We start from the raw sequence: 13,545 nt of genomic DNA, 5'->3' as shown, positions 1-13,545 counted from the left end.
TCTTCAATAAATGGACTATTCAACACAAAAATAATTTTTCAATTCGAACCTGTAGTCTCTGAGATTAGCGCGTTCAAACAAACAATCTCTTCAGCTCTATGTTAATAGTTTAGCTTATTTAATTTGTCTTTTTAAATTATTCTTTTCAGAAATTGTGCGTATAAAATCTAACACGTATTGCATCCAACAGCCTTAAAAATATAGAACCATCGAGTATACCATCAATTCTTCTTTTAAAGATTAACTCCTCTACCCGACTCATTTCGATAGACTAACAAAGGACGACGACAACTACCGATCGCTCAATTTTCACCTTCGAGCAGGAATTAAAATGGAGGGAACAAGTCCAACCATTGGCTTAGCAAAAGCTAACCCAAAGACCCCCAAGTCATGTGACTCAACAACGACGAATTGTTTGCTTGAAACAAGCGAAAGAAACCTGATTTCTTCCAGTGCTTTGCTCTAAATCTGTCACGTGACTTGGGGCCTTCACTCCCTCCATTTTATTTCTTCTCAATAGGCCGTTTCCATGGACACTTTCGACCCCAGAAAAAACCTGCTTTTCACCTCATTCCGTTTTTTTGCGGGGTATATGTGGATTTTTTCTCCTCCTGCTTGCTTTTGGGAGCAAAGCGGAATTTTACCCTGAATGCATTACGCGAAACAAGTTTGTCTACTAGCCGGTCAGGATGCTGGGAAAAACCCGCTTTCTGTAGCACAATGGAAAACCTCTTTTTACATGGAAACGGGGACGTTTTCAATCGGTTTTTTGCGGAGTCAGAGCGGGGATTTACCGGGTCGAAAAGTATTGTGAACGCGGCTAATGATTTGCGACCCCTCTCCCGTCTTCTTGCACTCCGGCATCAAAACATTAAAACTACAGCAGTGATTCACCAAATTAAGGGTGAAAGATTTGATTAATATGAACGAGCCCAAGTGACTATTTCATTTTCTCCTGGACATAAGTAAATCACTCTAACATTGAGCTCTGTAGGTTGAATTTGAACCACTTCAAAATTTTATATATAGGGTGGGTGGGGATATGTGGAACACCCCTTTGAGAACAGTTCCTTTTTGAATCCTTATACAAAAGTTTTGAAACAAAAAATCTAAACTTATTGTTTATTTTTATCTTGGACATTATTAACAAATAAAAGTTCATCATTATCCTCATAAAGGGTGTCCCAAAACTAACGCAAGATTTGAATTTGCCACCATTTTTTCCATAAATTGTTGGCAGCCATGAAAAAAGAACAATTTGACAGTTGAGAGTTTAGGGTTAGTAAAAATGGGGTGTTATTGTACCATACTGCTAGAGAGAGTGAAACATTTCAATGACTGCATAAGGCATTTCCTAGTCGCGTACTCTCTCATTTCGGTCATCAGAATTGGCACCCTAGATCGTGTGATTTAACATTTTTAAATTTCTTCTTATGGGGTTATTTGAATTCAAAGGTCTATGTCGACAAGCCCACAACCACCCGTGCATTACCGTGTTGCGATACCGAGCGCCAATAACAGTAACTGCTTGACCAGCCTCAACTTTCATTATTTTTGAAACAATTGTTCAATAATGAAAGCGCGTTATTGTATCGTATAACGCTCCGTTTTTGGTTACCCTAAACTCTCAGCTGTCAAATTGTTCTTTTTTCAGGGTTGCCAACCATTTATTGCAAAAATGGCGGCAAATTCAAATCTTGCGTTAATTTTGGGACACCCTTTATAAATACTAGCCGATGATCGAGTAACCCGCGTGCTTCAACAATGAAACTCGCGCCACGGTATGATAATTTGATATGATTTGGTAGAGTTTAACATCCAGGGAAATGCCTAATTGTGACAGACTGAATTCGATCCGGTAACTTAACTGTTTTACTGGTAAGACTCATTTCAGGGGAATGAAGAAATGTAAAAATGGTCAACAATTACCGCTATCTACTGGAGTTAAGGGTTAATCCACTGGTTTGGGTTAAAACTTAAACTACCAAAATATCACAAAACAGGTAATTAACGCAATCAAATGTAGAAGTAAATTTTCACCCGTCATACCATAACGGGCTATTTTCTAGTTTCCTAAATTAATGCTTTAAATGTTCTTAACGATTGTATTTTTAACACGCTTTTATTAGATTCACCTGTATGTGTATATATGTATGTATCTTGTAGCGGAATCTTGCAAGTCAAATTTCACCCACTTCCTGCAATCGGATTCTTTTGAAATTTGGCACGCGAACTCAAACCCGATAGCAATATTCTGTAATCAAATTAATTAATTAACTATTTTAATTGTTAGTTTTTTCCTAATTTTTGCCAATATTTTGGCATAAATCCAACTATGTAAAGAAAAAAAAACATTAAAAAATGCTCGCAAAAATTATTTAAAAATATCTATAAAAACCTTTGATTTTTCTGAATCAGACAAAATTTGTTCCAAAGTTCCAAGGTAATTAGAATATGAAATAGAATTGTTTTTTAATAAACTCATGCCGAAATTTAGGTGAGCCTTCAAATGACAATTCATTGTTGATCAGGCCATTGTTGAACAAAACTTTAATTAAAATGCGTCTCAAATTTTCCAAGTAATATAAATATGATTTCCACACACATGCAGTGATGACTGAGATGGATTAACTGGATTAGACAAATACTCGACCAGCAATTAATTGGTGCAGTTGAATGTAGCTCAACTATTACACTTTAAGGGGTACAGTTGCTCTTTTTGAAGTTCGAAAGACCGCGTTTCGAATGCTGCCCGAGACCTTAGTAGTAATTTTTTTGAGGACAAATTTCATAAACATAAAAGATTTTTAATAACGTTAAAATGAATATATTTTCGTAAAACAGTTAAACGAAACAGAAAAAAAGGGAAAATAAAGGGGAAAAAAAGAAACACGCTTTTGTAGCAAAATGAACTAAAAAGTAAAAAATAATCTTTGGATGATACGTATATAAAGTAATAGACCAAACACTTGATTTTAATGTCATGCAAAAAAGCGTCGGGTGCTTCGTATCAGTTGTCTTGAATTTCTTCCTTTTGTCATCCATGCAAAAATGGAAAACGACAGCACCCCCCGGTGATAGATACATACATACATATATAGATACATATGCTCAGTTTTTAATTATAAAAGAATTTAGATAACTAAGTATACAATACTTTAGAAGCATCTTCTTCCTTTTTCCAACAAAGTATTAAACAATGAGTCCGTCAGTTTAAAAGAGCGATATTGTATCTCATATTTACATTAAATAACTATACCCTATTTATGTAACTACTAGCTGTACCCAACGCGCGTTGCTACGCCAACAAAAAAATAAATCATTATACTGATTTTCATGACAATCGGTTGAACGGGGCAGAAGTTGCTACTCTGCAGTGCCACCTGGTGGCGAGCGACTTCAATGAGCATATTATGCACTTTCTCCGTGGAAAAATACATATATATAGCAATTTTCATAATAATAGGTCCAGGTATCAAGTGAAGCCGTGACTATACTCAAATTTTGTACTCACGCAGTTTGCAAGATCAATCAATCGCTAAAAATATCAAATAGAAAATGTTTTAAATCCCCCCGTTGCATGAAAAGCCATAAAACAATAAAGAAAGAATTTATTTGTTCAAACTCAAGAAAAATGGCAACAGCTAACTTCTTATCAATGAGATCTTTCACGCGAATTAATTTCTCTAGCCGATAATTTTATTCGTATTTATCCAATGGATTGTGACTTAAATTGGAATAAAAAAGGAACTATCGATCGGATTTTTTTCGAACTGGTCTATAAACATTCCCAGTACCAAAAATAACAAACGGTGAAAGTTTCAGCCAAATCTGCCGGGTAGTTTTTGAGTTCATGGATGACATACAGACAAACATTCATTTTTATATATATAGATGAGTCCGTCAGTTTAAAAGAGCGATATTGTATCTCATATTTACCCTAAATAACTATACCCTATTTATGTAACTATTACGCGATAATTTTTAAGTGTATAAAAATAATAATTCTCATTTTGTAATTACTGTTTGGGACGGACCGGTCCTGGCAACTTCGTAATGCTGTGGTTATAAGATCTGCATAGCTTTCTCAAAACAACCCTTTTATACGTGAAATACACCGCCAGCTCAGTCATTTCCAGCCGAGGACTGCAGTTTCGTGCTTATTAGCACTCATCAGCCCGGCATAGGAAAGTGCCTGAGCTGGAGATGGAAAACCTCTTAAGGAAGCCAAGAGTGCGAAACAAACTGGTAGCTAATCTAGAATTAGCAGACCAGACGAGTGACCGAAGCAATGGTTCGGTTCAACTCGAAGATTGAACACGAGGCAAGGTATATTCTATATTAGTTACCAGTTTGTTTCGCACTCTTGGCTTCCTTTAGAGGTTTTCCATCTCCAGCTCAGTCACTTTCCTATGCCGGGCTGATGAGTGCTAATAAGCACGAAACTGCTGTCCTCGGCTGGATATGATTGAGCTGGCGGTGTATATCACGTATTGCTGCTTTAGCCCTGGCGAATGGGCGGTGATTTACTGAATAACCCTTTTATAATTCTTGATTCTGCTACATATTTTGTTCACTGTTTCATTCAAAAGATAATTTGTGCTTTCTTTTTTCTAGGGAGACGGAAAATGTACTGAACTGTAGTGTGCTAGTTCAGCTTAAAGATCAGACCAAATGGGACATTCATCGTTACCAATTCTACAAGGGTCTTGACCTGGGTTGCAAGAACTGCAGCGTGAGACTGCTGCCACCTGTCGTGATGGATAAGGAGCTATATAGCCGAAGTAAAGATCTGCACGAAATTTTAATGAATTAAAATATGCTTCATACAACATAGAAAATTTTTCTTCTTATCTGTTGAATGAAAACGAGCTGATGTGTGTGCATCACATGACTTCCTTTTACTCCAATTCAATATCATTTCCCCATTATTGGCATTTTTAATGTGATTCAATAGTTTACTCTCTAAATATCACCAACAGTGATCAATTTTAAAAAAATCGCCAAATTTGTCGCTAAGTTGGCGACAAAATTTGGCGACTAAAAGACTGGCGATATAGCGCCAAGTGACCGCCAAATAATAACACCACTTGAGTTTACATCAAAATTAACAATGATTTCCTCCCAAAAAGGGGCAAAAGACCCCTTTAGTAGCACCCGAATGCAACCAAAAAGAGAGCTGCACAACTAGACCCCACTAGGAGTCTACGTACCAAATTTCAACTTTCTAGGACGTACCGTTCTTGAGTTATGCGACATACATCCGCACATCCGCACATACATACATTTTAGGGAGACGGAAAATGTACTGAACTGTAGTGTGCTAGTTCAGCTTAAAGATCAGACCAAATGGGACATTCATCGTTACCGATCCTACAAGGGTCTTGACCTGGGTTGCAAGAACTGCAGCGTGAGGTTGCTGCCTCCTGTAGTAATGGATAAGGAGCTATATAGCCAAAGTAAACATCAGCACGAAATTTTAACGCGCTGATGTGTGCTTCACAAGACTTCCTTTTATTCCAATTTTAATGTAATTCAATAGTTTACTCACTAAATATCACCACCAGTCGCCAAATTGAAACCAGATTTAAAAAAAAAATTAATTTGAATTTTGACTTCTTGAATTCAAATTATGTTTTTCGCAATCACGAGCGTGTGTATGTAGGCGTGTGTGTTTGTGTGTGGGGGTATGTGCGTTTGTGTGTAGGGGTATGTGTATGTAGGCATGTGTGTTTGTCTGTGTGCTGGCATAAGTGTGTGGGAAGTTGCGTATATGAATGTGTGTATGAAGGTGTGTGTGGGGGGGGGGGTATGTGTATGTGTGTGTAGGCATATGTGTTTGTGTCAGTGTGCAGGCATGAATGTGTGGGTAGTTGTGTGTATGTGTGAATGTGTGCGTGTGTGTGTGTGTAGCTGCGTATGTATGCGCGTGTGTGTAGGACATGGATGCAACCTGGAGACGGCTTTTGCTATAGGAGCAGCATCGTGAGGAGCCGGTCGACGGTGATGCTGCGGAGGGTGGCGGTGGGAAAATAAAAAGATAGGACATCAAAACAGTCAAATGAGAACAATAAGCAATCGTGATTGCTCAAAAAAAATCGCCAAATTTGTCGCCAAGTTGGTGACAAACTTTGCGACCAAAAGACTAGCGATATATCGCCAAGTGTCCGCGAAATTATAACACCATTTGAGTATACATCGAAATAAACAATGATTTCCCCCCAAAAAGAGGCAAAAGACCCCCTTAAAAACACCCGAAAGCAACCAAAAGGGGAGGTGCACAACTAGACCTTACTAGGAGTCTACGTACCAAATTTCTACTTTTTAGGACATACCGCTCTTGGGTAATGCGACATACATACATACGTACATACAGCAGACGTCACGAGAAAAGTCGTTGTAATTAGCTCGGGGAATGTCAAAATGGATACTTCGGGTGTTTATACGTTCTTAGGCACTTATATGTCGAGTGCCAAACTATAGATAATGTTGCCATCTAGCAACCATGCTGCCAAAGTTTTCGCCGAGCCTCACACTAGTCACATGATGTATCCATGAACCAATTTTTTCATCAGGAAGTCTGGGAAAGTTCGGTCTCTATGGTCAAAATGGATATTTCGAATGTTTATACGTTCTTAGGCACTTATCCGCGGTTGGTCGGGTTGAAAAAAAAAACTTAACATTAATTCGTGGGTGAGCAAAATGGAAGTTAAGGCCGAATTTTGAGTGAATTTTTTTTCGCGAATACAATACTTCCTCTTTTGTAAAAGGAAGTAATAAAAAATATTGCATCCCGGTAAACAGAAGTGACAAAAATAAAAAAAATAAAAATAAAGAAAAAAGAAAAATTTATTTGAATTTTGACATCTTGAATTCAAATTATGTTTTTCGCAGTCACGAATGTGTGTATGTAGGCGTGTGTGTTTGTGTGTGGGGGATATGTGTGTGTAGGCAGGTGTGTTTGTGTCTGTGTGCTGGCATAAGTGTGTGGGTAGTTGTGTATATGAATGTGTGTGTGGGGGGAGGGGGTATGATGTGTGTAGGCATATGTGTTTGTGTCTGTGTGCAGGCATGAATGTGTGGATAGTTGTGTGTATATGTGTGTGCGCGCGTGCGTGTGTGTGTAGTTGTGTATGTATGCGCGTGTGTGTAGGACATGGATGCAACCTGGAGACGGCTTTCGCTATAGGAGCAGCATCGTGAGGAGCCGGTCGACGGTGATGCTGCGGAGGGGGGCGGTGGGAAAATAAAATGATAGGACGCCGAAACAGTCAAGTGAGAACAATAAGCAATCGTAAATGCTCAGAGAAAAAAACAGCAAAGCAGAAAATCAAGGTCTTACACAATGCTACTTTTAACTAACTCATTCCGAATACTACCAACCCGGGCCAACGAGAGGCCATGTCAGCCAAGTTGGAAACTAGGGGCCCGGCAGTTGGAGGGGTTTGGTTAGGAATTGGAGGAGTGTAAGTTATATACAGTTTGAAAGTTTTTTTTCTAAATTAGGAATTTTTTTAATGACGTATCACTAATTATTACAGGATTAGTGTAGGCACAACAGTGTATCAGATATCTAAACTAACTTTAATGCAGTTTTTCAAAATTTTCAGATGCGTCCCTTTTGTTCCCGGATTGAGTTATGGCCAAATTTTCTTCATAGACGGATTTTAGGGTTACAAGTTCTCGCAGTAACTTTTTTCTTTTGAAGAATGGTTTTACATTTTTTGCAGAAACTGTTGACAAACTATTTCACCTCAAAGTTCTGCAGGGTTTCATGTTTTAACTTCCTTTTACAAGAAAGGAAGTATTGTGTTCGCGAAAAACTTTTCACTCAAAAATCGACCTTCATTTCCATTTTGCACACCTCCGAATTAATGTTGAGTTTTTTTTCGACCCGACCACACGTGCAAATGTACCTAAGAACGTACAGACGCCCGAAATATGTATTTTGACGTTTCCCGGCCTAATTACAACGAGTTTCCTCCTGACGTCTGTATGTACCTATGTATGTGCGTATGTATGTCGCATAACTCAAGAACGGTATGTCGTAGAAAGTTGAAATTTGGTACGTAGACTCCTAGTGGGATCTAATTGAGCTCCTCTTCTGTTGGTTGCATTCAGGTGTTTCTAAAGGGATCTTTTGCACCTTTTTGAGGGGAATTATTGTTAATTTCGATGCAAACTCAAGTGGTGTTATAATTTGGCGGACAGTTGGTGATATATTGCCAGTCTTTTGGTCGCCAAGTTTTGTCGCCAGTTTGGCGACAAATTTGATGTTTTTTTTTTTAATTTGGTTTTATTTTGGCCACTGTTGATGATATTTAGATTATTAACAATTGAATCACATTAAAATTGCAATAATGGGGGAAATAACATTAAATTGGTGTTAGAGGAAGTCTTACACATGCACACATCAACTAGACGTTAAATCCCGGTTATCACAAATTTGCCATTTCAACTGCGCTTGCGCACGGACTTCGCTTTTTGGGCTTTCTGTTTTAAGATTTCGTGTTGTTTGTTTATATTTAGGCTGTGCTAGAGTCCCAACAAATTAATGAATGCGATTAGAGTATTTTCACAGCAATTTCGGGATACATTATATGAAACTACGGATATGAATAACTGATAATCTTTATAAAGAAAAGAGAAAAATGACACTTCAATATTTATTGGTTTGGAAATATTTATTTAACGTAAACGTAAAACACGTTATGTACTTCAAAAGTGATCGGAATATTACAAATATCCGTCTTTTGCGGATATTTCACGTTAGGCATAAACAGCTTAGTATTATACATTTGTATTTAGGTTGATCGTTCGGCTTTGTATTGGAAGTGATGCTGCAGATCGAGTACGCTCTTCTGAGGTTAAAAATTTGGCCCTGAAAAGAGATTTTGTTTGATAGAAAAATCAGACCCGAGTCCATTAATAATTAAGACGCTAAACTCAATCTTTACCGAGGCGTAAAAACTAAATCAAAGACAGCTTTGTAATTTCTAATTTTTATCTGTTCTTATCTCATATTAACAAATTTAAATGTTTTTCATCAGTTTGAGCAAGAGTTTTGAAATCAGGAAGGTCCGCGCGCAAGCGCAGTTGAAATGGAAATTTGTGATAACCGGGATTCAACGTCGAGTCACACATCATGATGCACACATCATCTCGTTTTTACTCATGGATTTACGTGAAAAAAAAGAGAGAAACGTCAATAGGCTTGAACAAAAATGTTTTAATAAACATTTCGTAAGCAATAACCCCCTTCTTCAGCTTCTAGCGTAGAAAAAAAAATCTCAACCATGTAGTGACAAAGTTGACAAAATGTCCTAAAAACCGGTCTACTTATTTTAATGTTTTTATTCTGGCCTATTGACGCTGCTCTTATTTTAATATTTTCAGCGCTTTTTACTTAATTTTAATCATGGATTTTCATTTTACTCTTTTCAGTGTCTTTAGAAAAGCTTAACTTTTGCTCGGACCATCTGAAAAATGCGTTGTGTGGTGAAGGAAGCAAATGCAGTGATAGAAAATGTTCCTGCCAAGCAGGATATAGAACTGTGTATACCAGTGTGCAAGCAACTAATGACTTTACCATCTTAAAGTGCGAAGGTAAGTACTTGAAAACGATACTTAAAATACACCACCAGCTCAGTTATTCCATCCAAGAACTGCAGTTTTGTGCTTTTTAGCACTCAACAGCCCGGAATAGGAATCACATGAGCTGGAGGCGTAAAACCTCTTAAGGGAGTCAAGAGAGCCAAACAAACTGGTAGCTAATGCAAGAAATAGCAAACCAGATGAGCGAGCGACCGCAGCAACGGTGCGGTTCAACTCAATCTTTGAGTTGAGTCAATCTTTGAGTTGAACCGCACCATTGCTGCGGTCGCTCATCTGGTTTGCTAATTCTGCATTAGCTACCAGTTTGTTTGGCTCTCTTGGCTCCCTTAAGAGATTTTTCGCCCCCAGCTCATGTGGTTCCTATTCCGGGCTGTTGAGTGCTAAAAAGCACGAAACTGCAGTCCTCGGATGGAATGACTGAGCTGGCGGTGTATTTTAAGTATTTCTGCCTTAGCCCTGGCTTAGGGCGGTAACTTACTACAAAAACTTAAAAACGATGTTTTATGTAAATAAATACTAGACTTTTATCTTTATCTTGACTACTAATAAAGCTAAAAGTCTGAATCTCTGTCTCGATGTATGAAACACGCCTAACTCCTAGACCGTTCAGCTGATTTTCGTGAAATGAGGCACACATCTTTTTGTAGTATAAGACTGTGCACCTCGAAGCAATTTTTCGAAAATTCGATTTTGTTCCTTTTTTATTCTAATTTTAAGTCCTTTTTCACATAAATTTAATAATATGAGGGAGAAATATTTCATTGGCATTTGTAAGTTTTAGATCTTTTTAAAGCTTGGAATTTTCTGCAAAAGATGAAGTTTGTTCGACATTTCTACGAACATTTGAAGAGCTGTAGGAATCGCTTAAAGCAAACCATGATCCAAGGTTTACATTTAAGCAAGCCAAAAGTTTCTAAATGATTACGCTCGAGAATAAAATTAAAAATAAATGGGAGTTATTTTACAAACAAAAATTCACTTTTGTATGTTAACATGATTACGTCTTTTGCTCCCTTTGATTGTTTTATTACTTTAAAAAAAAAATTGTTTTAAACATTTTTAAAAACGAACTTATTTTTGTGATCCCCCCCCCCTTTTTTAATAAAAAAGGATTTATTCTGAAATATTTTAACTGTTAAGAAAGAGTCGTTTGCTTTTATTTTCTTAGTTTTTATGGAATTACTAGCTGCGTTGCCCGGCTTTGCCCAGTCTATTTTGAAAACAAAAATTGTGTCAAGTGACGCATATTCAACAATCAGGCATAAATAAAAGAAAAAAAAATCATCATGCAAAATTTCCCCTCCAAGCAATGACGACAGATATTAAAATACTTTTAAGAAATTAAAATAAAATGAGAATGATGGATTTAAAAAGCGTAACCATGGAAACACAAAATAAAATAAGTTTCAGAATTGAAAATGAGAAAGATGGAAATAATAAATTCAAAAAGCATTACCGTGGAAACGCAAAATAAAATGGTTAAAAACTTGAATAGAGAACAGATTTTTGAACTTCATTTAATTCGCTTGTAATTTTTTTTCTAATGGAGATAGAGGGTTAAACTTCCGACCATAAGTCGAGTTAGATCTGGAGTAAAAAAGGTAGCTCTTTTCAACGGTGTTAAAAAGAAAACTGTAGGACAATTCCTTCACTTTTTATGGATAAATTTAATGGAGAAAGTAGTGCCTAAATTTCAACTAAGCCTAAACAAATTCGAGCTAAAAACGTAAATAACTCCCGCCGCAATTAAGTTAGAGCGTTGGAACAAATTGCGTAGAACGCGGAACATTCTTCCCTTTCCAACGATATATAAATTACTAATTGCGAGTAATTTTTCACCCCCATATTCGAGAATTTATGTGAAAATTGGGCCTAAATTGGAATAAAAAAAGAACTATTCATCGAATTGTTTTCGAACTGGTCTGCAAGCCTTCTCAGGACTTAAAGGAACAAATTGTGAAAATTTCAGCGCAATCGGCCGGGTAGTTCTCGAGTTTTGCGAGTTCAAACACACAGACGCTTTTTGGAGACTTCATTTTATACTATGTAGAGATGTTCAGTAAATTCTTAAATCGGACCGTTGACGCATGTTTATTTCTATAATTACTATTTCCAGAATCGTCATTACTGGAGGGAGTGGGCAGGGAGATCAGATCAGGATGTCAAGTTTCTGGAAGCGGGGAGGGGATTAACTCTAAAATATATTTAAGAGCTTTTGAAAAATAAAAATATTTGCTTTTGGAATTTCCTCCCAATATATTAAAATCCGCATAATCTATGAAAGCCATTTGCATCACTGAGTATTGGGGGGGGGGGGCAATATTTTCGGAGGGTGACACTCGACCAGGGGGTAACACTGGATTAGATTTCAGAGTTTATAAAAAATATATTTTCTCACTTAATTTTTCCCCAACATTTTAAATTATGTATTACCAATCCAATCCAGTAGCATCGTTTCGGCTGAGCCTTTTTGCAGAGAGAGCCCCAAAATGCATTAAAGAGTTAAAAAATATATATATCAGTACTTATCAATTTTGAATTTTTCCCCCAATAGCTTAAAATATGTTTAATCTGTGTAATGCTATATATTTTATTTTTGATGTAGTACGTTCATCAGAATAGAACCCCTTTAGATTTCAGGATAACCTATCCGACATTTTGGCTCACTGAAATTTAGGATTCAACCTTTTTTAAAGTGGTGGAAAAAGAGTTATTGAAGTCGCAGGTAGATGTATCATTAAAATAACTGAAATTGATGGATATAATGCATAATATTATTAGTTTTATGTTTAAGACCCCATTTTTATTTCAGTATAATATTAGTCTGAGAAGGTTACTTGCCGACTGTAATTCACTCCAATATTTGCATATATTTGTAAACAAAAAAAAATTTTTTTGAAAAAAAAAAGAACCGACTTCAAAATTGCTCTAAAAAGTGAAAAATAATTTTATTCTTTAAACACCATCGATAATACTTTTAAACATAATTTTTAAGTTGGCGCAAAAACGATCGATAAAATCATTCACAGCCATAACTCAACTACAAGTATAAATTTAACCAGGTCCAGTTTCTTCACTACCACATGCATTACGCATTGATGACAGCATATCTGAGTAACGATATAAATGTTTCGTTCCTAAGTTTTTTTGATAAAAATATGATTTTTTGATAAAAATATGAACGAAGCATGGTTACAATGGATTTTACTTTTTGTTTTTGCGCCAACTTCAAAAATTATGTTTAAAAGTATTATCGATGGTGTTTAAAGAATAAAATTATTTTTCACTTTTTAGAGCAATTTTAAAGTCGGTTCTATTTTTTTTTTTTTTTTTTCAAAATTTTTTTATTTTATTCTTTTTAGTGTGAATGTAGATATTTCAGTAAAAGTAAGAAGTTACCTAGTAAGAAGTGCGGCTCTATATCACTGTATTGCTTTAGAAAAGCCTTTATTCAAAATTATTATTACAATTACTATTAATATTACAGTTATATGGCACCAAACTGTTATAACAATGAGTTTCATATTGTCGCGTAGATGAAAATAGCGAAGACAATGTGAAAGCCAAATGAAGCGAATACTCGTTAGTCTCAACTCGAGATCTTTATTCAGAACCACGAATGAACGTTACATCTCCTTATATACAACTTGAAAAAGTGCTGGAACTTTCCAGACTTTAAAAGATACAGAAATTAATAGAACATTCGAGAAAATACGGGAAACAGTAGAAACGAAATTTTAGCAACATTCACTTTGTCCTAGTCGGGATTTGAACCCGGGTTGCTCGTGTGGGAGACGAGAATTCTACCACTGAGCCACCGTTATCCTCGGATGAAAAGAGCGAACTTCGCTACAATATGATTTTAATCATTTAATAGGGAAATTTACTGTTTTTTGCCCATAACTTTTTATCTAAAGAACAAATATGGTC

At 36.4% G+C, this 13,545-nt stretch overlaps 1 protein-coding gene across 2 annotated transcripts in view; it reads left to right on the top strand.

Annotated features, from left to right (window-relative positions):
- Positions 1–13,545, top strand: part of LOC129227546 (neurogenic locus notch homolog protein 1-like) — a 145,938-nt gene that overhangs the window by 114,682 nt on the left and 17,711 nt on the right. For both annotated transcript variants that reach the window (XM_054862125.1, XM_054862124.1), the window contains exons 22-23: positions 4,618–4,784; positions 9,445–9,606. In XM_054862125.1, the coding sequence (XP_054718100.1) occupies positions 4,618–4,784; positions 9,445–9,606 (329 nt within the window). The remainder of the gene's footprint in view (positions 1–4,617; positions 4,785–9,444; positions 9,607–13,545) is intronic.

This window comes from Uloborus diversus, chromosome 8, assembly GCF_026930045.1.
Source record: "Uloborus diversus isolate 005 chromosome 8, Udiv.v.3.1, whole genome shotgun sequence".
NCBI lineage: Eukaryota > Metazoa > Arthropoda > Arachnida > Araneae > Uloboridae > Uloborus > Uloborus diversus.
The sequence above is the reverse complement of the archived record's forward strand: the minus strand, read 5'-3'. Positions and strand labels throughout refer to the sequence as shown.